The 22,684-nt window shown below is 44.8% G+C and overlaps 1 protein-coding gene across 1 annotated transcript; it reads left to right on the forward strand.

Annotated features, from left to right (window-relative positions):
* Positions 1-242: 242 nt before the first annotated feature.
* On the forward strand, positions 243-22,356 carry LOC130133623 (disabled homolog 1-like; the record flags this gene model as incomplete). The annotated part of the gene is given in 9 exon segments (XM_056302070.1): positions 243-312; positions 10,770-10,868; positions 10,871-10,908; positions 14,738-14,836; positions 17,588-17,719; positions 18,388-18,507; positions 19,608-19,646; positions 20,939-21,004; positions 22,297-22,356. Coding segments are annotated over 9 exon segments (723 nt in total), but the record flags the coding sequence as incomplete, so codon positions are not given.
* Between the last annotated feature and the right edge of the window lie 328 nt (positions 22,357-22,684).

Raw genomic sequence — 22,684 nt, forward strand, 5'->3', positions numbered from 1 at the left:
TAATCTTATGCACCATGGGCCCACACTGACGGACGGTGGTTATCCATGCTGGATCGTCACTGACTAAGGAGTACCAGACTTTTCACCATGGATTTAGAAGAGTCCCTCGCCACTCTAGGACAGCTGTAAAAGGGGGGGACCAGAGGTGGGGACATTGGACATTGACGGTTGGAGGATTAGCGAGCTGCTGCTAACTCATGTTGGATCTGCTGTGAGAGGGGCGAAGGACTCAGCAGGGGAGGATGTCAGCAGAGGCCGAACTCCAGCCAGGTGTCAAAACCAGCCAGAGAAAGGAGTCCAGGAGGGTCAAAGGTTAGCAAGCTTTTACTTCAGCATAAATCTTTTACAATAATGGTCAGTTGGTGAAACGCCATTATTCTGTACCTATATGAATCAGCATTACTAATATAACTTATGTGATTAGAATATTAGTGTTTAACTATCATTACTAATGTTATAAGTAATATTGATTTAGTATTATAGGATTATTTTGCTAAGATTTTCATTGGGAGTGACGAAGAAGCACAGGATTAGGAACGAGTATATTAGAGGGACCGCTTAATTTGGACGATTTGGAGACAAAGCAAGAGAGGCAAGATTGAGATGGCTTGGACATGTGTGGAGGAGAGATGCTGGGTATGTTGGGGGAAGGATGCTGAGTATGGAGCTGCCAGGGAAGAGGAAGGCCAAAGAGGAGGTTTATGTTTGTGGTGAGAGAGGACATGCAGGTGGCTGGTGTGACAGAGGAGGATGCAGAGGACAGGAAGAGATGGAAATGGAACGGTAGCAGCCGAAAGTAGTAGTAGTAGTAGTAGTAGATTATAGGTTTTTTTTTATCAGAGAATACTTGAACTGGGGCAACAGTGACAAATAATAGGACTTATGATAAAGATAGATTATTTCCCCATACATTCTTAGTTCGGCTAGGTGCATAGCCATGTACAATACTGCAGGTACATACTACATATATGAAGGTACACACACACACCGGGGCTCCAGGGTCGCACATGCGACCAAAAATCTGTCAAGTGGGACTAAACATTGTCACTGGTTGCACCAGTGTGCCTGAAATTTAGCAGGTGTGTGTGTGTGTATGTGTGTGTGTGTGTGTGTAGCGTTATTTTTTCCCACCCACATTCTGCGAAGACATACTACTGCTTCCTACTCCACCTCTGATTGGCTTTTACCCTGATATTCTTACCCTGACCATGGGCACGTTCAATCTGAAAACAGTGTGCATTGTTTTGCTACGGTTTCTAAGTTGAACATGTCTCCTCGAAGCGGTATGAAACGGCGTGCAATGGGCTTCGAGGTACGCTTTCTCTCATTCGGTGGCTGTGTCAGAGGTGCTACCCAATCAGCAGTGACGTGTGTATAAACCCTGCCGTATTAAAAAGGCAGTGTGCAAAATGGATCCAACTAAAGTCCTTTACAAATGTTTCCACTGCAGCTTGGTGTGTGCAACAATTGAAGACATTAGAAGACATGTTTGTTGTAAGTATTTGATAATATTAAACACATTTAAGCTGATTTCATCAGGCTCCGTCAATTCTTTGAAAAGGATGCAAAGAATGGCCTTGTCAGCTGCCATAGTGGCTACGCTTAGGGTAAACTGGGGTAAGACGCCCCCCTTAAGAACAATGCTTATTTTCTTTTACTATCTATATATAGAATATCAATGTAATATGTACACAAGAAGTATCCTTAAGTAAACACATTTGGAAGGTAATTAAATCATAGGTGACTACAACTTTGTTGTTATAAATCTAAATGTAAAAATCTTGTGAAGGGGCATCTTCCCCCATGACACGAGGAAGATGCCGGGGGAAGATGCCCATGAGGGGCGTTGCTCTTAGTTTAACTGAAACATAAATGTTGTATTAAACATACAGAAATTATTTTTGATTGTTTTTACAACATTTTGGCTATTGCTAGTTAATTTCGAAATGATGGGCCGAGGACAAATCACAATGGGAGAGATTTGTTTAAAAACATTATAACTTTATTATCACTGATATTTAATTTACTGACATAAAAATACTGCTACATAAAACTGCATGCAAGTGTGAAAAAATCATTAAAATGAGGTGAATAATGGTATTATTTTCAATTCAGGTTGCATTTTCAAATATTCAGTAAAATAGCTATTAAAATTTAATTTCGATGTGAACATGCCAAAAAAATTTATTTTCAAGTCAGACAAACAATTTAACAATCAGGCCTAAGAAATTCCATTTAAGCCAGGAAAGCACAACAAAAATTAAACTCCTGCACAAAACTCACACAAGAAACCCACCTCCATTGCATTGCTGCACCCCTTATGAGCCCATTTCATATAGTTTTCACATCTTACCCACTTGCAACCACTAACTGAGAGCAGCTCAGTGCAGTACAGATATTCAGCATCCTCATCTTCCTAGGTCTTCTTCTTTCCTTGGATCTTCTTATTTGCTTGGGACTTTTTCAGCATTTTCTTGCCATTGGCCTTCTCCTCCAGAGCTCTCTTGTAGGGTGAGGCTGTAAGCACTGCTGCTGAGTCAGCCTTCCTTTTTCTTGGCCTTGCCTGCTGTAACTTTGGCTGAGGTGAGATTGCCATGATGGGACTTGACACTGAAGGTTCAGTGGTCTCTGCTCATGATGGACAGAAAACAGTTTTAGCACTCTCGATAAAACATGCAGCCTCTGAAATATGAAAGGACACTTATCTTGTCTTACCAGGAATGGGCTCATGAGCAGCCTGGTGTGAGGTGAATAGAGTAGGCTGTAGGGTAGGTGGTACAGCCTTGGAGGTGGGTGGAGTAAGTTGTAGGGTAGGTGGTACAGACTTGGAGGTGGGTGGAGTAGGCTGTAGGGCAGGGTCTGGCTCCTCTGTGACCTATGCTGCCCTGACATCCTCTTCTCCAAAAATGTCCCTGTTAGATGGCATAAGGCCACAAGCCCTGAACCCTTCCACCCCCTTTCCCACACTGGCAGGCTGGCTGTAGGCTTCACCAAAAAGGCCAGCAATCTCATTGATGGTAATCCTCTTCCCAGGGTTTTTGGTCATCCATCGGTTGGCTACTTTGTTGTAGCTTATCTTCAGACTTCTGAAAAAGGTCCTGTCAAGGGGCTGCACTGTATGGCTGCAGTGGGGTGTTAGTGAAATCATGGTTATGCCAAGTTCTCTTGCCAGATTAACAGCCTCTAAGGTTTTATGTGAGTGGTGCCCATCAGGTATGAGGATGTGTGGCTCATTCCTGCTGCAATTCACGTTTTTCGCAAAGTGGGAGAGCCACTCCACAAATAGGCTGCTATCGATCCAACCGGAATCTGAAACTCTTCCCACAGATCCAGGTGGTGCCCCTCTCATCAGGATCTCAATCATTCTCTTTCTCGGGAAGATAAGCATTGGAGGAACAAATTGCCCTGCAGCATTCATTGTGCACACAGCAGCAACATTAAATCCTCTTTCTGCACTCGTCATCCTCCCGACTTGTCGAACAGCTTTTGTTGCCACCACAGGCTGGGGTGTCTGGATGCTTTGGACTCCTGTCTCATCCATGTTCCATAGCTTGGTGGGACATATATGTTGTTCAGCCTCTGAGATAGGTTTTCATAAACATCAATGAATTCACCCACTTTTACTTTATTGAATCCTACTGCTCGGGCAAGGCTGGTGGCCTGTGGGGTGCAGACAGAAGGGCATAGATTCCTCTTCATGAATGCTTGAAACCAGTCTACCCCATCGACCTTTTGGCATGACTAAATGGGTGTTTGAGCCCCACTCTTGTAGCCAGGTCATAGGCCAGTTTCCATACATCCAATGACATTAGCCCTAAGAGAGCTCTCTCCATATTTTGGATGTAACACACCAGATCATTTTCGAAGGTTGCAGAGAAGACAGCCATTTTCCCCTGATGAATATTGCCTGGTCTCTTCACCAGCTGGTCACGATGCCGACGAAGGGTTTTTGGTGGTATGCCACATTTCCGAGACACTGATTTCAGTAATTCACCATCTATGATGCATTTAAGTGTATCTTCAAGAGTCTGCTTCCCATAGCTTCCCTTGCTACTTGTCCTCATGCAGAACCTCATCTATAATGAAAGAAAAATTCTTCAAAAATTTTTTCATTGACTTTAAAAACCCCATTATGCCCACACACACACACACACACACACACACACACACACACACACACACACACGCACACACGCAAACAAACTTTGCATACCTGAGACTTAGCCTACACACCACATGTGCACAAACAGTTGCCACACTATCCCCCTCCACTGCCCATGCACACACACACACACACACACGCACACACACACACACACATTTGTTTGTCTATACAGGCCTTCATTAACCACATTCATTCCCTGGCTCCTACCCTTAAATACTATATGCCTAACCTCAACCTAATCCTAATGCAAAACTTAACCCTGCAATGGGCCAGTATTTACTTTTCAAAGCAAGGACCAATGAAAATATCCTTACGTTGTGAAAATGTCTGTCACTCCTATGGCTAAAAACTCAAATTAGTCACAACTATAGCTGAACGAGAACATGCACACACACGCATACACACGTTCGCGCGCACATATACACACCCACAGACACACATACAGCTGCACATGGCAGGAAAGAATAAGAAAATACAAACAAAAGACGGGGATGTATGCTCAAGGCCTGATGCACTGTATTAAAGAAAGGTAGTGTATTCCTACCTATACCCCACCTGAGGGACAAGGACATGAGGACAGGGTGGAGGCCAGTGTGACACGCTGGCTGTGCATGTTTGACAGAAGACGGTGAGTGTTTCAGTGAGTCACGTTAGAATGGAGCTAAATATTGCTGGCCTATATGGAGAGAGGCTTCATTCAGTCAGGGCTGCCTGGAGGCACCCTGTCTCATCCCAGGGATCCAGATGTAGTAACAGCCATTCTGTGGAGCCCCAGGGTTTTGGTAGTGGCATGATTTTGGTCTCATGGACGGGGTAATTCACACCCTGTCACTTCGATGAACAGCTTGAGTGATGTAATTGGCCGAGACAGCCTCAGAACGGTCACTGGGAGATTGAAATGGGATTGAGTAAGGCTAAGAGAGAGGAGAAGAGGTAGAAAGAAAGTCAAGGAGAGGGTGAGGGAGCTAGCAGGAAGGGGGGGTGCTCTCTCCCTCTTTCCCTTTATCTCCCTCTCTTCATTGCCCCTATTGCTTATATCTCATTCCATGAATAAAGCTGGTCCAGCAGTCCAGTAAATCTGACTTCTCCAGTCTTGCTGTAACAAGGCCGTGGGGCCAGGTCCTCTGTGGCTGTTTCACTGGCTCAGACAGCTTGCTCAGATAAATGGCTGGGCTGGAGGAGGGTCCATCGATTTAAGTGGAGGGGAGCGCGGGGGGAGGGGGGACACTATTACATACGTGGAAATGCGGCTCACTGGCGGCGGCTATCAGTCCAGGCTATCAGTCCCTCACTTTACCATGTTAATCACATGTGCTGCAGCCCCCAGTGTCACAATCACCAAAGATGCTATTTAGAGCCATATAAATGGAAATGGGTCCACATCATGATGGATGCAAACTGTCACGCAGCACAGCCAGCTGTGGCGCAGAGCTGGCTGGGGCCAGGTGAAGGACCTTCTCAAGGAGCTGGTTGACGACATGCATTTATACAAAATAGTGTTTTGGTTCATGTGGGTGGATGCTGGCTAAGAGAAGCTTATATGGATTCATATTGAGAGAGCAAGAGTGTTTGTTTTGTTATTACTATTGTTTTATACTTATCTCTGAAATAGCCCTTTTCTCATTGCTTTCCTTTATCCATCCCAGTTGGATACAGTGGAGTGGCTCCGCATAGTTTTTTTTTGTTTCCTACATTTTAGCACCACTACGGTCTCCCCTTGTCAACTCATTAGAGGGGAAAAAACCCCAAAACAGCCCTTTACTGCAGAACAGTGTCTACTATAGCTGGTCTGAAGCTCCCCTCTGCCTGTTGATGGATTTGCTTTACATGCGTGACTTTACCCCATCTCCATAGCAACTGTTGCTTCCCACTGTAATCTGTGCACAAAAATGATTCATTTCAAAAAGAGAGAGGAGAGAAGACACAAGAGGGAGAGACATGATGAAAGAGGGAGATGAAGAGATTAGAAAGTGAGAGCGAAGTGAAGAAAGAGCGACAGAGAGGAAAGGAAAACGGCACACTGTTAACTCTCCACTTACCTCTCATATATATATTGTATTAGCAGGTTCTAAGATGCCCTGTAAATACCAACCATTTCACACACCGCTAGAAGTGGGGCAGGCTCAATCTTCCTCTGATAGCTAATTAGCTAATAGCAGGACCTTCCATTGCCGCAGTTCCCACTGGCCCAACCATTTGATGGTGCACTTATTCTATATGGTCCCATCACACTGGTTCACCATTATCACAGTAATACAGTAGTGTCATTTAGCCATACCTGAACACGGATCCTGCCCATCATCACCCGGGGCACATCAATAACTACGTAACTCTGCCGTGAGTCAATGTACTATCCACCGCATTAATGGTGTGCATAATATCCCTCATTAAGCCAGTAATTGTTTCAACGATCCTTCATTTAGCCAAAACCTCTTCCATGTCTTCCCTGCCAGAGTAGCAGCAGCAGCAGCAGCACAGTGTAATTCTGATTTTGGGGCTCACGCTTTCGTGCCGGTTGGACCAGGGAAGCTGTGCTGCTGCCAATGTCTGTAGATGTGCATTTGTATGTTTGCTGGAGCTTATGAATGTTAGTTTGTACACATGGGGGAGGCAGATGGCGGTGACAGATTTGCCCTACTCCGACTTCCATTCTATACACTGCTCCTTTAACTCATCACCCCACTAGGCGGATGGGACAGGCACTCAGGAGACCGACGGGCTGACATAGAGCAGTAGAGTTCATTACGGTCACAGAACAACAGACAGGAAGACAAACCGCCAGGCTAGTCACAATAGGCAACACATTCAATTTCTCATTACAGCTAAATGAGTTGCATACATGTGACATATTGACAGACAGGGATGTTGATAGAATGATATGAGAAACATGGGTACATGTTCAAGGGGTTCAAAGGTTAAGCTGCCTCAATGCCCGCCCCCCAACAAAGAATATCTCAGTGCCAAGTTCTCGTATCTGGAGGGGCACTTCTGACTCTCCATCTGTTGCCATCTGTCCCTTCCCTGTCCCCATTCTAGTGCGGTGAAGGAGGGTGTAACACACTGACAAGCCCCTAAACACTACGGAGCAGGGCTAGTCGTAATTGTTCTCTCCATGCTCCTGGTCCAGGGCCTGTATCTCAGGTGGGACACTGTATCGATTAATTTGAGGCCATCTCCTGTCATGATTGGTGTGTTCTCAGTTCAGTCTCTAAAATGCTAGTCACATTTTTGTGCCATGTCATGGATGTATTTAGTCGCACACTACCACAGTAGAATATACTTTAGAATATACTCTGTCAGACGGATTATCAGCGTCAAGCTTATAGGCCAGAAACTCTTGAGAGAACCACTCAACCTTGGGTAATTGCAAATCCAGGAAGCTGGAGGAACATCTCTCTCTCTCTCCCTCTCCCGCTCTCTTCAGTGTGTAACATCGTGAAACAGCATGCCCTGCAGCTCTTTAGTTTCCAAATGCAGTACGTTCACTCACCGTGATCTAAACCCGGAGCACGTACCGTAGGAGTTATGCCACTGTGTCAACACTCTCATTCGGTATGCAAGGCCTACTTTTTAAGGATCTGAGCATAAATCTATAAATCTCTCCTGAAGTGTTAGAGGGAGAGATGGCACACTGTGTGTGTAAGAAACAAATGGCACAGAACATCTGGTAAAATCTCACGTGGGAGAGGGGCACTGGATCGGACTGATGATATTTAAAATGGAATTAGAGCAGCATGCGTTTTACATTAATATATAGTGTATGGGTCGGCTAAAACCAGGGAGCATTGTAATACTGCATGAATAGCTACAATGAACTGTTTGAAGCAGATAAGGCTCAAGCTGCCTGGTATCTGTTCTGCTGTGTTTTTAAAAACTGGGAGCCGGGCAAACAACAGGCGCAACAGGAGTGCGACTCCAACCATGGCTTTGTGCAAATCTTTTAATTAAACCTGCAGTGCAGAACTTTGTCTCCCCCCTTTGGCTGTGAGGGTAATTACACCAACACTGTCGGCTCGTGCTCAGAAACGGTTACCGAAGTAGTTACAAAAATACGAAGAAATTTCCACAGCCCCAAGACAAGGATCCGTCATTTAGGTGGAGTAAATGTTATAGCTACATAGCCTACTCCACATATTTTACCAATATCCACCTGTTCAAGAGCGGTAACGCGACGTCCATATCTGCCTTCAGTCGCTTCTCTTCTTTCAACGCTCGCCAACGAGGAAAAGCTACACCAATGGTTATCCATGTTTTTCCTCACCGTCGATCGCTTTCTTTTTTCTTTTTAATCCTTCCTCTGAACGACAAGTCTATTTTTTCTCTGGAGCATCAGACACTTTTCTTTGACGCTTCTCAGGTTTTCCCGCCATAGTTCACGCCATACTCCTAGTTCCGCCTACTCCGTCGCTACTTCCGCTCGGGCAAAGCGGTCATTGCCGGTCGACGTAAAACGCATCACTACCGGAGTTCGAGCGCGGGAAAGTCGCCACAGACACCAGATTTAAAAACTGGTGAAATACGGAGACATTTCCCCGGCGGTGGTGGGCTCGATCAACGTTGTGTGAACTAACTCCTTTGGCAATGAAGGTAACGGACGTTCATATGTAAACCTCCCGCACTCTAGCTTTGAAATGTCTTTTGGGGAGTGTTCAAAAATGATTCTTAAAATTAATATACATAGGTTTTTTTTTTAATTCTTGCGGTATCCATGCTATGCGTACTCGGGTTAACGTTCAGGTACACCGTACATGAGCTGTATGTAAGGCGTCTTTTCCCTGGGCAGAAAAACAAGTCTGAATAAGACCCAGTTTTGACATTCACTTACTTAGAGACTATAATGACTTTAGCATTATCAAGCCCTCTCCCCATTAGAGAATTGCACCCTCATGAATTAGTGAGAGAGTGTGCATAGCAAGACAAGACAAGAGCCTGTGTTTGAACTGAGACATTTTTCTTCCCCCCCCCCCCCCCATTTACACGGGACACTCCATTTGCACTTTTTTCTTAATTTGCAATTTTTTCCTGCGATTTCCTCCCCCACATTTCCTCCCCTCAACTTCTTACAAGACATTCCATTGAAATATGCAACGAGCAGAGGGGAAATTACATTTGTGCAAGAGGAGATGTAGCACGGATGGCAGTACCGTGTGTTTCTGGGTGGAATAAGCTCATTTGGTGTAATATGGTCTTAGTGCACTGCTTGACAGTTTCGGTTAGGGATATTAAACCTTGTCCTCTTCTCATATGCAGCTTAACCAGCTACTTAAATGTGCGGCTAACTGATGGGCTTATGACCTAGAATCGAGTGCAAGGAGGACCTGGAATAGTGTTGAATTCTCCAAGGTGCTGGCGACCTTGATTCGAAATAGCGCTGCTATCTCTTCGTCTCGGCGTGGTGGGAGTCTGTTAATGCCGACAGACCCCCATATTGGATAAGAGGCGACAGTTTATTCACAACAGACGAGGAACGTGGTGCCCAGGGCTCGGACCAACGTAATCAAAATGGTGAGCCAGCGTACATCAAGAAGCAAAATTAGAAAAATGTCAGTTTTGGTGGGGGGGGGGGTGAGATGGTGAGATGGTGGAGACCAGCAACATGTAAAATGAAAGTCAAAGAGGAAGAGAGGAAGGAACATGGCATTAAAAAAAAAGCCTGTGGGCAGACTAGTCTGCCAGCAAACCAGACAACTCCCTCTGTTCTTCACACATCCAAACACCGCTTGCTCTAACCACACCATCCCACAACCTTCCTGCCACCATCCACCTCCTCACATCCATCACCCATGGAGGACTCGGAGGATTGTGGGTGAGCGCTCAACCGAGATGATTCCACTCAATAGCAGCCATTCAAGCTGTTCGTCACCACCAATAGCGCCCATGGGAACGGTGGGTGTCAGTGGGGTTTAGAGGACAGAGGACCCCCCCCCCCACATACACACAGACACACACGCACCTTCTATGCTAGTCATGAGGATGAATGTCCCACATGGCCCTGGGTAAGGGGAGGGCAACGGGTTCCATGTTCTGATTTGTTTTCCTCTTTGGTCTGTTAGGTCACTGATTGTGCCAGGCTCTACCCGACTTCATTTTCAATTTCAAGTTCAATTTTCTTTCAGTCTTGGCAGCTGCTAATTTTCTGTTCGTTCTACATCTCTTGTTCCATAAATATTTATGCCAGAACAGAGGACTTCTCTCTCTCTCTCTCTCTCTCTCTCTCTCTCTCTCTCTCCCTCTCTCTCTCTCTCTCTCTCTCTCTCTCTCTCTCTCTCTCTCTCTCTCTCTCTCTCTCTCTCCCCCCTTACTAATTTCGCGCACACGCTCGTGTACAGAAAGGTTTCTGTGCACAACACACACACACTCAATGATGCATTAACAACACACATGTACACACAACACGAGCACACACACACACACACACACACACACACACACACACACACACACACACACACACACACACACACACACACACACACACAGCACTATACCAAGCTTAAGATATCTGTTGAATTCATACACCATCACTCTCTGTTATCAGTTTTTTTTCCTCTCTGTCTATCTGTCTTCTCAATTTGAGTTCTGTCTTCTTCTGCCCCTGCTGCAGGTCAGGACCGCAGTGAGGCGGGGCTGATTAAGCGTTTCCGTGGAGATGGCGTGCGCTACAAGGCCAAGTTGATCGGGATTGATGAGGTGACAGCGGCACGCGGGACAAGCTGTGCCAGGACTCCATGATGAAACTCAAGGTGTGGACTAGTCTGTGTGTGTGTGTGTGTGTGTGTGTGTGTGTGTGTGTGTGTGTGTGTGTGTGTGTGCGTGTGTGTGCGTGTGTGTATGTCTCTATTGCCAGTGTTGGGGAGGTTGCTTTTGAAATGTAATGGGTTACAGATTACTAGCCGCTCTGTTAAAAATCTATGAGTCACTGTTTTAATTATGTCATCAAAGTAATGTAACTTGTTACATTTGATTACGTTTCATTTCTTTACTAACAACTGTTTTAAACAAGGCAATAAAGCTGAAAAGTCCTTGAAACATAAATGTAAACCAGGCAGTGTAAGCCTCACTACAGTACTCAACACTGATTACTGTCGAGCGTTTATTAAAAGTTCTTCAATACAACTTGAATTAAGACTGGGATATTTTGAGTTTAAAGCACAGCCACCAGAACAAATAAGCTTTTTACCAAAAAAGAATGTAACCCCTTTGTAATCACCAACATTTTGATTAGTAGCTGTAATTTAATTACATATTTTTTTCTCAGTAACAGTAACGGATTATAATTAGATCCTTGCTTGTGTTGTGTTAATGCTCAGATGTGCGTCGCTTTTGATAAAGGCGTCTGCTAAATGAAATTGTAATGTTGTAGTTTAATTATGTAATGCTGTTACATGTAACTAGTTACTCCCCAACACTGTCTGTTGCTCTCCCTTACTCTACAGGTGTGTGTGTGTGTGTGTGTGTGTGTGTGTGTGTGTGTGTGTGTGTGTGTGTGTGTGTGTGTGTGTGTGTGTGTGTGTGTGTGTGTGTGTATGTGAACAAGAATGTGGACGTCTGTAGCTCTCCAACTTTCTCCCACCCATACTCACTGTGTGTGCACCTTGATATTAACTCTGTCAGTCTTTACACACACACACACACACACACACACACACACACACACACACACACACACACACACACACACACACACACACACACACACACACACATACTCTCTGTATTTGTGTCTATGTGATGATGGCCAGCGCCACCGTTCTGGTCCATACATCAGTCAGACCTCTCATTCACCTCACACTGTTTTGGAAAAGACTAATTTGGAGAAGACACACATGGGACTGTCTTTGTTTTCTGCAGAATGAATCATGGGAGCTGTCATGTCCAGTATCGTCTGACTCACTGAAGCCTCGTTAAGGAAGTGGCCAAACGGAACAAATATAAATCTAACTGTGTTATTGCCCACTTCTGTGTCATGTAGCGAGCCGTTGTAAGGTAGCTGTTCTTTGCAAAATGGATAAAGGTTCGTGCTCTGCTTCCTTCTCATAGGGCATCATATTTTTAGCTTTCTGCTGAGTTTGGAGCTCTCTTCTAACAACTTCCTTAAAGTTCACTGCCAATTAGAGTTATGAAGCTACTGCTTGAATTTGTAGGTCAGCTGGCTTCCTGTACGGAGACGCTACAAGCAGTATATCGCTTCAGTAGATCATTTTCACTTGTGTATATAACCCTGACTTCAGTAAATCATAAATATGGTCTGCCTCGAGTATCTACTGATATCAGTCACGGATTTGTATTTTTATTTATTTATCTATTTTCTCCCCTTTTTCTCCCCAATTGTACCTGGCCAATGCACCCGCTCTTCTGAGCCATTCCAGTCACTACTCCACCCCCTCTGCTGATCCGGGCAGGGCTGCAGACTACCATGTGCCTCCTCCGATTCACGTGGAGTCGCCCGCCGTTTCTTTTCACCTGACAGTGAGGAGTTTCGCCAGGAGGACGTAGCGCGTGGGAGGATCACGCTACCCCCCCCCTCGAACAAGCACCCCGACCGACCAGATGCTAGTGCAGCGACCAGGACACATACCCACATCCAGCTTCCCACCTGCAGAGACGGCCAATTATGTCAGCAGGGGCACCTCACCAAGCCGGAGTTAACACGGGGATTAGAACCGGCGATCCCCGAGTTGCTAGGCAACTGAATAGACCGCTACGCTACCCGGACACCCCATGGATTTCTATTTTTAAGATGTTGTTCAGGAAGTCGTACTTCTACCGCATCTACAAAATGTCACAATTTGACCTGGATATCGTCTTTGCTCTTTGTAGAAGTTTTTGAAAGGCAAATCAGGTTGAAGTCGAACAACAGTCAGAGGGTGAAAAGTTGGCTGAACACTCGTTACTAGAGACCACTTTGAAGTGTGTGCATTAAAAAAAGTTCAGTTTAAGTAAAATCTTATTTTAAAAGGAACAAGAGCTCTGTGTTTGATGCTTGCTAAACTCTGGTGCATCTTAGCGCGCCTACTTTTCTCTTAAGATAGTTTATTTAGCATCCTTTTCAATAGCTATGGTACTTAGGCTTTGCCAAGTAGCTGGGAGGACATAACTACCGCTCTCTGTTGGATAAACCGGGCACATAAGCATCTTTGCAGGAAGTGGGTAGGGGCTAAATCCCTCTCCAAAAGAAAAAGTGTGCAGGGGCTTTTAAGTTTCTTGTGGCAGAGATTGCCGCAGCTTAAATGTATAGGAAGCCCCTTAAGTAGAACAGCAGAGTGAAGACAGCAGGATTCTCATCTTCCCAATACCCAAACTTGGGGCCATGTGTAATCCACATTAGGTGAAACAACTTTTTTCTTTCTTTTTTTTTTCTTCCTTGATGTGACATGTCAGTGGCGACCTGCGTATGACTCGATTGACTCCTGTAGTCTCCAGCTACCAGACATTTAGAGTCAATGCTGCAGTCAATACCGACTTGCTATTATCTACACAGGGAATAGAAGAGGGGGAAAGGTTTCTATTGAGCTGCTTCTCGCCGCCTGGAGGACTAATCCACCAAATGGAGAAGCTGGTTGTTGATTGACAGCAGCCATAGACTCTTCTCTTCTTAGTCTCTCTCTCTCTCTCTCTCTCTCTCTCTCTCTCTCTCTCTCTCTCTCTCTCTCTCTCTCTCTCTCTCTCTCTCTCTCTCTCTCTCTCTCTCTCTCTCTCTCTCTCTCTCTCTAATATATATATATATATACTGCAGACCCTCCTTTGTCCTATGCTCAAGACTGGGGCAAAAGCAGACTTTGATGGTATTCACTTCATAATAACCCTGTTTGAAATCTTCTATGTTAACAGGGAATGGGGGGGGGGGGGCGTCTGCTGTTATGTATTGTACAGTCACTCGCCAATGTGACCGAGCGCTCAGACATGTCATACGTGTTCGGCTCAGCGAGCAGGTCTTTATTCTCTTACGTCTTCTCCTCTTTCTCTCTTCTCCCCCGTTCGCTCCTCTCATAGGCCACGATGCATTAAAAGACATCGAGCACACAGATCGTGCCTTTTCATAGGTCAGAGGAATACAGAGGACATGTTAATTGATTTCACCGGAGTGAGCAATATATATATATAAAAAAGACATTCATGGGGAATAAAAAAAGGTGCTTCCAAGGTTTAGGTGATTGTTCAGTTAGCAGGGTGAGGAGCTGCTGCAGCGAGCTGCTCTGTCCGCAACACAACACAAGACGTTCGGTTGCGCTATTTTATGTCACATTGAAAAAGACCAAACATGCTTCGACTAAAGTGTACAGAAAGAAATAGCAATGAGAAGGATAATAGTGTTGATACGTGTGAATTCCTTTGGGATTAAAGCTTCAAGAAAAGGCACATGAAAGATTATTATAGGCTGTCCTGTTGCACCTTATGTAATAACTGTCACCCCCCCCCCACACACACACACACATTACCTCTCCCCTACCTCTCACACTCACCTGAGTTGGAAGACAATATGGCTCACCATCTCTCAAGCTGTGCTCATAGCCCTTCATCTCCTCATTTCTGTCTTTTTTTTCTTTTTTCCTTTTCTTAAATCTCCCACAGGGTATGGCATCCTCAGCACGTTCCAAGGGGGAGCATAAGCAGAGAGTCTTTTTGACGGTCTCTTTCGGTGGGATCAAGATATATGATGAAAGATCGGGGGTGAGTATCATGTAAGCAGTGAGGCCTGTGGGGCAGAGCTTCACCGTGAGGCCCCTGCCAGCTGCTGCTGTGTACCTATAGGACATCCAGAGGGCAGACCCCTCACACGGTTCAGTTCACTCCACAACGACCGGTGAAGCCGCCATCTTGTAAGCCCGGATGCCGTGTTTCACAGTTGACATATTAGTGCTACTGCACCACCTGCTCATATGCGGGGGAAGACGGGGAAACAGGGAGGCTATCAGAGTATAAATTATGCTGAAATAACCAAGTATCCTGCCATTTTCTTCGTCAAGCAATAACAAGCTTGTTTCTTGCAAACTCGTCAGTTAGTGCGGTCGCTCCATAAAATGTGCACCCTGCATCGTCAAAATGCAAGTCTCATCTTTGATATTTGACCCTCACTAAACTCCCTTCATATACAACCCGGCAAGACCATTCGCCGCAGGGCTTACTTAAGAACACTCAGCTCTAGCCGCCTGCTAATGATAGTAATGTGAGCGATGGCATGGCGATGTTCTTAGACGAGCTATTTCCCCCCCATCCTTTTCGGCTTCCTCTCCCTCCCCGGGGGGCATAAAGGCCTGCTGTTCCATTACAGGATGATCGAGGGGCTTCCCTCTCCCGACCTGAGGCATTCTGTCGGCAAGATAGGTCCTCTCTGCTCATCAGCGCTAACCGATAATTAGCGCTCCGTTCCACCCCTTAATGATTATCGTTGCTAATGCTAATTACACCTCGGCTCCACCTCAGCTGTTGTTAACGCCGAACTGATAATTATACAACGCCATTGGTCCTGTGACTGCTGACCCCTCCCAACCCAAATCATTCCCACAATAAGACCCAGTTGCTGATAGTGCTCATTTTCACCATGAATTGCGGTGATAGTGCCATGTCCTTTAGTGGATAATGAAATAAAACATTAAACACCGCAACCGTTCCCTTCCCTTACTCGCTCACTATCTCTGACAAGCTCATTTCTCGTTTTGGAAATTGCCCACCACCCTCCCCACAACACGCTTCAATTTATTTACTGATTATTCACAGTAAATAACACTTCTCACTTAATATCCCTCTCGAGTTATAATGGTTAAAATGGAAGATCGTTCAAGCGCAGGCAGATTCGGCGAGTATTTACACAGAAATACTTAATCTAAAGCTGACAGGATTCTTCATCATTTGGAAAAGGGGAGTCGTATTAGTTTTATATTTCCATTAATCTGAAGCATTTCCAGCGATGCACTCCTGCTGAACAAGCCTAATATCAGCTAGTATCCTGATGAAAGCGCCATCCAATGCCCGGGCTTAACTTTGCTATTAGTAGAGCAGCAGGTGGGGGTCCCTGAGGGACAGTCAATTAGTCTGTGTGTTTTGAGTGTGTGTGTGTGTGTGTGTGTGTGTGTGTGTGTGTGTGTGTGTGTGTGTGTGTGTGTGTGTGTGTGTGTGCGTGCATGCTCACGCACATCTATGCATGTTTGTATATGTATGTGCAGTTGTCATAATTTGTGATTAAAGCTGCCCTATGGGTCTGCCACTCTTAAAATCTACACGATATCCGCAACCATGTTCCCAGTATGCAAAGAAAAATAGTAAACATATGTGAAAATGGGGACAGTCTTTGGCTCATTAGTTCACATGTGCGTTACTCATGCACCAGATTGGCAGCTTCTGGTATCCCGCTGATGATATATAAATATGGGCATCCATAAGGAGAGAGGGGGGGGAAAATGGATAAAGTACACATGAAAAGAAAAAAACGTTTTCCTCCTCCTCCAAAAAATACAATTTTTATTAATAATTCTTAGATAATAATATTTAACATAATATATAATTCAATATAATATATAATATAATATGATAATATTTATTATTAATAATCTAAATAATCATGTTTTCTCATCCTTGGAAATGGCATCAAATTCATAGTGACATCAGTTTTGCACCTGTGGGTGGGCATCAAGAAAACTGTAAAATGTCCAGTAGTAATTTGATTTGACTTTTCCTCCACCCCAACCACCACCTTGTAAAAATCAAAACGCGTGGGTCTGCCACACTGCGATATCACGAGACGCAGTTGCATCTTTAGCTGTTCACACTCAAAAACGTTCCTTTCCTTCTCCAAACTCCGTAGCTACGGAAACAATGGTTGGAGTTCATTCACTTCGAGGAGGGCTCAACGCCCTAAATGCTGTTTCATGTGGCCTTTAAATTGTCAGTTGCTGAGGTTGTCTGGTCACTGTCAAGGCTGTGAGAGGGAAGGGCCATTCCTGTCACCTCATTTTACACAAAAATAAAAAAGGAATCTGTTGAATTATTGACCTCCATGTGAGAAAACTTGTTCTTTTCCCCCCCATCTTTGCTGCACATGTTCTATATCTGAAGTGACAACCGAATGCTATGCTGCAAACAGGATAGTTACGCAACACAGATTTTAAACCCGCACGAGAAAGCTCTGAAAGTCAGCAAAGGAGGCTCACCCTCTGAATATCAGGTACTTTGAGGTTTACCATATATTGGGGCACATGTTGTTTTTTGCATTTTGCACCAATTTTGATTTTTAAAGGTCATTGTTTCCCATCACAGTTCTTTATGACAGGACTGGATGTCAGATTTTAGGCACGGCCTTTCCCATCCATATAGGAGGGGGAATGATGTGCTGTGGTATTGCAGTTTTTAGTTAGAGCCCATACTATCTGTGCATGACCCAGGTTTAACCAACAGCTCAGCCAAAAACCAACCTCTGTCATTTAGGTGCTGTTGCACCACCACTCGGTCCATGAGATAAGCTACATTGCCAAGGATACCAGGGACCACCGAGCCTTCGGTTATGTCTGTGGAAAAGAGGGTCACCACAGGTTTGTGGCCATCAAGACTGGACAATCGGTAAGTGCACACAGCTGCTGACTACTAGCTTAGTGTAGGTTGCCTCCATAAGTGTTCATAAACGGGGGGCATCCGGGTGACGCGGCGGTCTATTCTGTTGCCTACCAACACGAGGATCACCGGTTCGAACCCTGTGTTACCTACGGTTTGGTCGGGCGTCCCTACAGACACAATTGACCATGTCTGCGGGTGGGAAGCCAGATGTGGGTATGTGTCCTAGTTGCTGCACAAGCACCTCCTCAGGTTGGTTGGGGTACTTGTTCAGGGGGGAGGGGGATCTGGGGGGGAATAGCGTGATCCTCGCACGCAGTACGTCTCCCTGGCGAAACTCCTCACTGTCAGGTGACTCCACATGTGTCGGAGGAAGTATGTGGTAGTCTGCAGCCCCCCCCCCCAGATCAGCAGAGGGGGTGGAGCAGAGATGGGGACAGCTCAGAAGAGTGGGGTAATTGGCCAGATACAATTGGGGAGAAAAGGGGGGGGGGTGGAGTGTTCATAACATCACATACTGCCAATTTGAGGAAACTGCAGGTGTCATTTTGATGATATCCCTCCTTCGCCTGTCTTTTGTCTGTCCTCTTCCATCCTCTTTCTCCATGTTTTTTCTTGCTGATACCTCCGTCTTCCTATTCTTACTCTTACTCTTTCCTCCTCTCTCTGGCATCCAGGCAGAGCCTCTCATCATTGACCTTCGTGACCTCTTTACGCTCATCTATGACATTAAGCAGCGGGAGGAGTTGGAGAAGAAGGCCCAGAAGGACAAACAGTGTGAGCAGGCCGTCTACCAGGTAAGACCAAAGCAGTCTCGTCCTTGCTGGTTTTATGCGACGTGTTGTTTTTTTTTTTGTTGGACTCCAGTTAACCAAACATCCCATGGTGAGATTACACCTCATCACAGAGTCAGCCACTTTCTTCTTCAGTGGTTCTTGCTGCTCATATGCAGGCAGCATTTGGCTGCAACACAAATTTCTCTACGAAATATCAAAAGATATTGGCATGGTGGTAGATTTTTCTTGGCTTTTGTTAACTAGAATTAAGTATGCATCTGAGAAAATGGTACGGGTGCGTGTTTCTGGGTGCATGTATGTATGTATATGTGTGTATTTGTGCATGTACATATGTTTGGGTGACTCATTATAGGCCAACGATTTTCAAATGTGATATCCATCTGTAATAATATTAATGTCTGTGCTGTCTGTGGAAGTGTAGCGGTCTATTCCGTTGCCAACACGGGGGATCTCCGGTTTGAATCCCATGTTAACTCCGGCTTGGTCGGCGTCCCTACAGACACAATTGGCTGTGTCTATGGGTGGGAAGCCAGATATGGGTGTGTGTCCTGGTCGCTGCACTAGCACCCTCCTCTGGTCAGTCGGGGCACCTGCTCAGGAGGGAGGGGGAACTGGGGGGAATAGCGTGATCCTCCCACGCGCTACATCTTCTGGTGAAACTCCTCACTGCCAGGTGAAAAGAAGCGGCTGGCGACTCCACATGTATCGGAAGGAGGCATGTGGTAGTCTGCAGCCCTCCCTGGATCGGCAGAGGGGGTGGAGCAGTGACCGGAATGGCTCAGAAGAGTGGGGTAATTGGCTGAGTAAAATTGGGGAGAAAAAAAAGGGTGAAAATTTTTTTAATAATATTAATGTGTGCCGTGAGAAAAAGCTAGACTGAGGCACGTTTTCTTTTGCAGCAGGAAAGAAAGCCAAACGAAAGCTGAATTCTTCGCAGCCATTCTCTGTTTGTTTTTTAGTGATACTGATTTTTTTTTTAATTCTTACGTGGGCTTTTCTCTAACACTCCTGTTCTTTCCTCTACTGTGCTGTGCTTATTATTTAAAAAACCAACAAACAAACAAAACAACACTATGCCGCTCTCTCCCGTCACCACACAGACCATCCTGGAGGACGAGGTAGATGATCCAGTTTACCAGGTACGTCCTGAAACATAATCGATTACCAACACATGAATGAAACATTGCTGACCTTGACGCTTTTCTAGCTTCACTGGTGCTGTTTTCACTTGTGATCTAGTCTTAAACCGGGACTCTGAAACAGTCAATCCTTAATGCAAATATCTTCTCCAGTCGCCAATATGCTTGAATTAATGATTCATGATATCCCGCCATGCCAGTAATACTCAGTGGACCATCCTAGCAGACGGTTTTGTTCAACCATTCGACTCCCATTTTGCCAGTGCAGTGTTGTAAAACCATATTTTTTAAGTTGATCTGTGTCAATGTTCTGATTTCCTTCCAAAGACATGCCCCTGACTGGTTGTTACCCTCCCTCACCCTGTGCCTATGGCTGAAACATGATTTGTGTGTTCTTTTGCTCACACTGAATACAGACAACACTAACTCTTAACTTCCAACAATACCTTTAGTAGCACGGCCCCAAACCTCCAGAGTCATCTCTGGTCTTTGCTCGGTAGCTGTTAATGCAAGTATGTTTGCATAAAACATCCCATTTGCAGTTTTGTTTTTGATTATTTTTTGTTTTGTTTTGTTTTGTTTTGTTTTGTTTTGTTTTTAATTAGGTTGATGTTGTTTGGAAAGAAAAAAAATCAATAAGAGACCGTGGACAGAATCTTGATTTGAGATCTGTAAGTGAGACTTGCGAACCTTTATTTGTGATTGGCGATTGAGGAATTATTGGTGACTTCTTCATCGATCTCAAATGAACATTCTGGCTGCTGGCTCTGTTATTTAGTGAAGAGGTGGAGCATATAGCTATTCTGATGTTGGTGAAGGGAGACCTTTTAAACCTTGAAGAGCTCCACGTTGCCTTGAACTGCTGCCTGACCTATTATACTTGTGCTCTCTCCTCCTCCCACGTCAACCTGTTTTTCTTTCTTTGCAACCTCCATACTCCTTTTATCATACCTCATCCCATCTCTTCCTTGACTTTCTTTTTATGCCCTTAATGCTTGCCATCTCCCTTCATCCTCTGTGCACGCTCGCTCTCACTCCCTCTCCTTGTTTCTCTCTCTCTCTTTCTTACTCTTCCTCTCTCCTCTCTCTCTCTCTCTCTCTCTCTCTCTCTCTCTCTCTCTCTCTCTCTCTCCTCACTCTCTCTCTCTCTCTCTCTCTCACTCTCTCTCTCTCTCTCTCTCTCTCACCCTCCCCCTTGCTGCATCTCTCTGTTTTATATGCCGACTCATCACTATCTTTCATCTCAATATTCTCTGCATCTCTATGACGTGCCCACTACTTCTGTTCTGTAGTACATTGTGTTTGAGGCTGGACACGAGCCCCTCCGTGGCCCCCAATCAGAGGAGAGCGTTTATCAGGTACAAAGACAAGCCCGCCCCTTCATCCTTCCTCATACTATACGAAAGATAATAATTCTCCACAGTTATAACTACAGCTACATTAGAATTTTTCTTAACGAAGTTTACAAATCTCGATTGGATTATAGAACAAAAAAAAGAGGGATTTCTCTAGATTCAGTTGTAGACCATCTACGTTAGACTTGTTTTGGTACAAAAGTATTTCACCCTTGAAGATGAATGGAAACCTTTTACCTTGACATCCAAAATATTAAAAACAAAACATGTTTCTGTATGATCAATAGCAGAAGGCTCGGTTCATTCTAGCAATTTCAAAAAATAAAGAGAAAGACCACTTTTTGCAGTGTATATATGGCGCCTCACATCACATCTCAAACAGACGCTGCAAAGTCAAGGTCAATTATTTAGCCAGGCTAATTCACCCAAAAGCCAGTGTGGAGGTCTCCTTTCAGATATCAACCACTCTGACCTTTCAGTTCAGACCGTTCAAGCGACTAGCATAGGGCTCAAGGGACCTGTTGTATGGTTTAATCCTATCCCCCTCTTCTCTCGCTCTCGCTCTCCTCCTCTGGCTCTCTTTCCCTCTCTGTATCCCTTGCTTCTCTGAAGATGAAAGATGCAGAGAGAGATTAATCACTTGCCATGCCATTTGATCTCAGAATGAAACAAGATCAATAGACTTGGAGGAAACCTAACTGAGGGAGACACAGAGAGAGAGAGAGAGAGCGAGAGAGGAGAGAGAGAGAGAGAGAGAGAGAGAGAGAGAGGAGAGAGAGGAGAGAGAGAGAGAGAGAGAGAGAGAGAGAGAGAGAATAAAAGGAGTAAGAGGATAAGACTGTACTTGATAGATAAATGTGGGAAAGAATATACAAAGGAGATCAGCGCTAAGTAATTCTCATCGTTGTCAGGTGAAATAGTTTGAAATATACTGTTGCAAGAATAACAAGAGGCTTTCTTAATACTCAAAGACCAGCCTTGCAACCTTTTAAACATTGTTTGCAATCGATATTGATTTAAGCAGAAATGAATCAATGGCCCCCAGCTGTGGAGTTTCTATAATGCCATCGCTCTAAAGATCACAATGCATCTCCACGAATGTTGCATAGACTTCATCTAATATGTTTAGTCAGTTTATCTAGGTCAGTAGAAATGCTTGCCTCGTGGTTTTTCATCTGGTTAGCTTTATTTTTAAATACAGAGGCTTCAAAAAAAAAAGACAAAAAAAAAAAAAACTAAACAGAATGGTGTTGCTCACTTATTCTTGATCTGAATCAACCTCTGATCCAACGCAGGTCCCAACCAGTCAGCAGAAGGAAGGGATCTATGACGTCCCCAAACGACATTTCATGACTGTAGGTGTTTTTGTTTTTATTATTTGATTCCCTCACTCTCTACTTGCAAACCTCTCTTTGAGACCTCTTGAAGGAAATGCCTTTACCCCCTTCCTATCCAATTTACAACTGACGCATTTATCCAGTTATGCACTGCTGCATTTGATATTTCAATTTATGCAGGATGTAGATTTTGCTTTGCTATTACTCGCAGTGGAACATCAATAGCTTTACGACTACTGCTGTTGCCTGGAGGCCCTCAATAAAGATTTCCTGGACAAGGAGGAACTCAGGCAGGAGACTATGTCTGCATTTTGCATGGCCTTCCTTGATGATGATGAAACAAAGC

The sequence above is a fragment of the Lampris incognitus genome, unplaced genomic scaffold (assembly GCF_029633865.1).
Source record: "Lampris incognitus isolate fLamInc1 unplaced genomic scaffold, fLamInc1.hap2 scaffold_427, whole genome shotgun sequence".
Classification (NCBI taxonomy): Eukaryota; Metazoa; Chordata; class Actinopteri; order Lampriformes; family Lampridae; genus Lampris; species Lampris incognitus.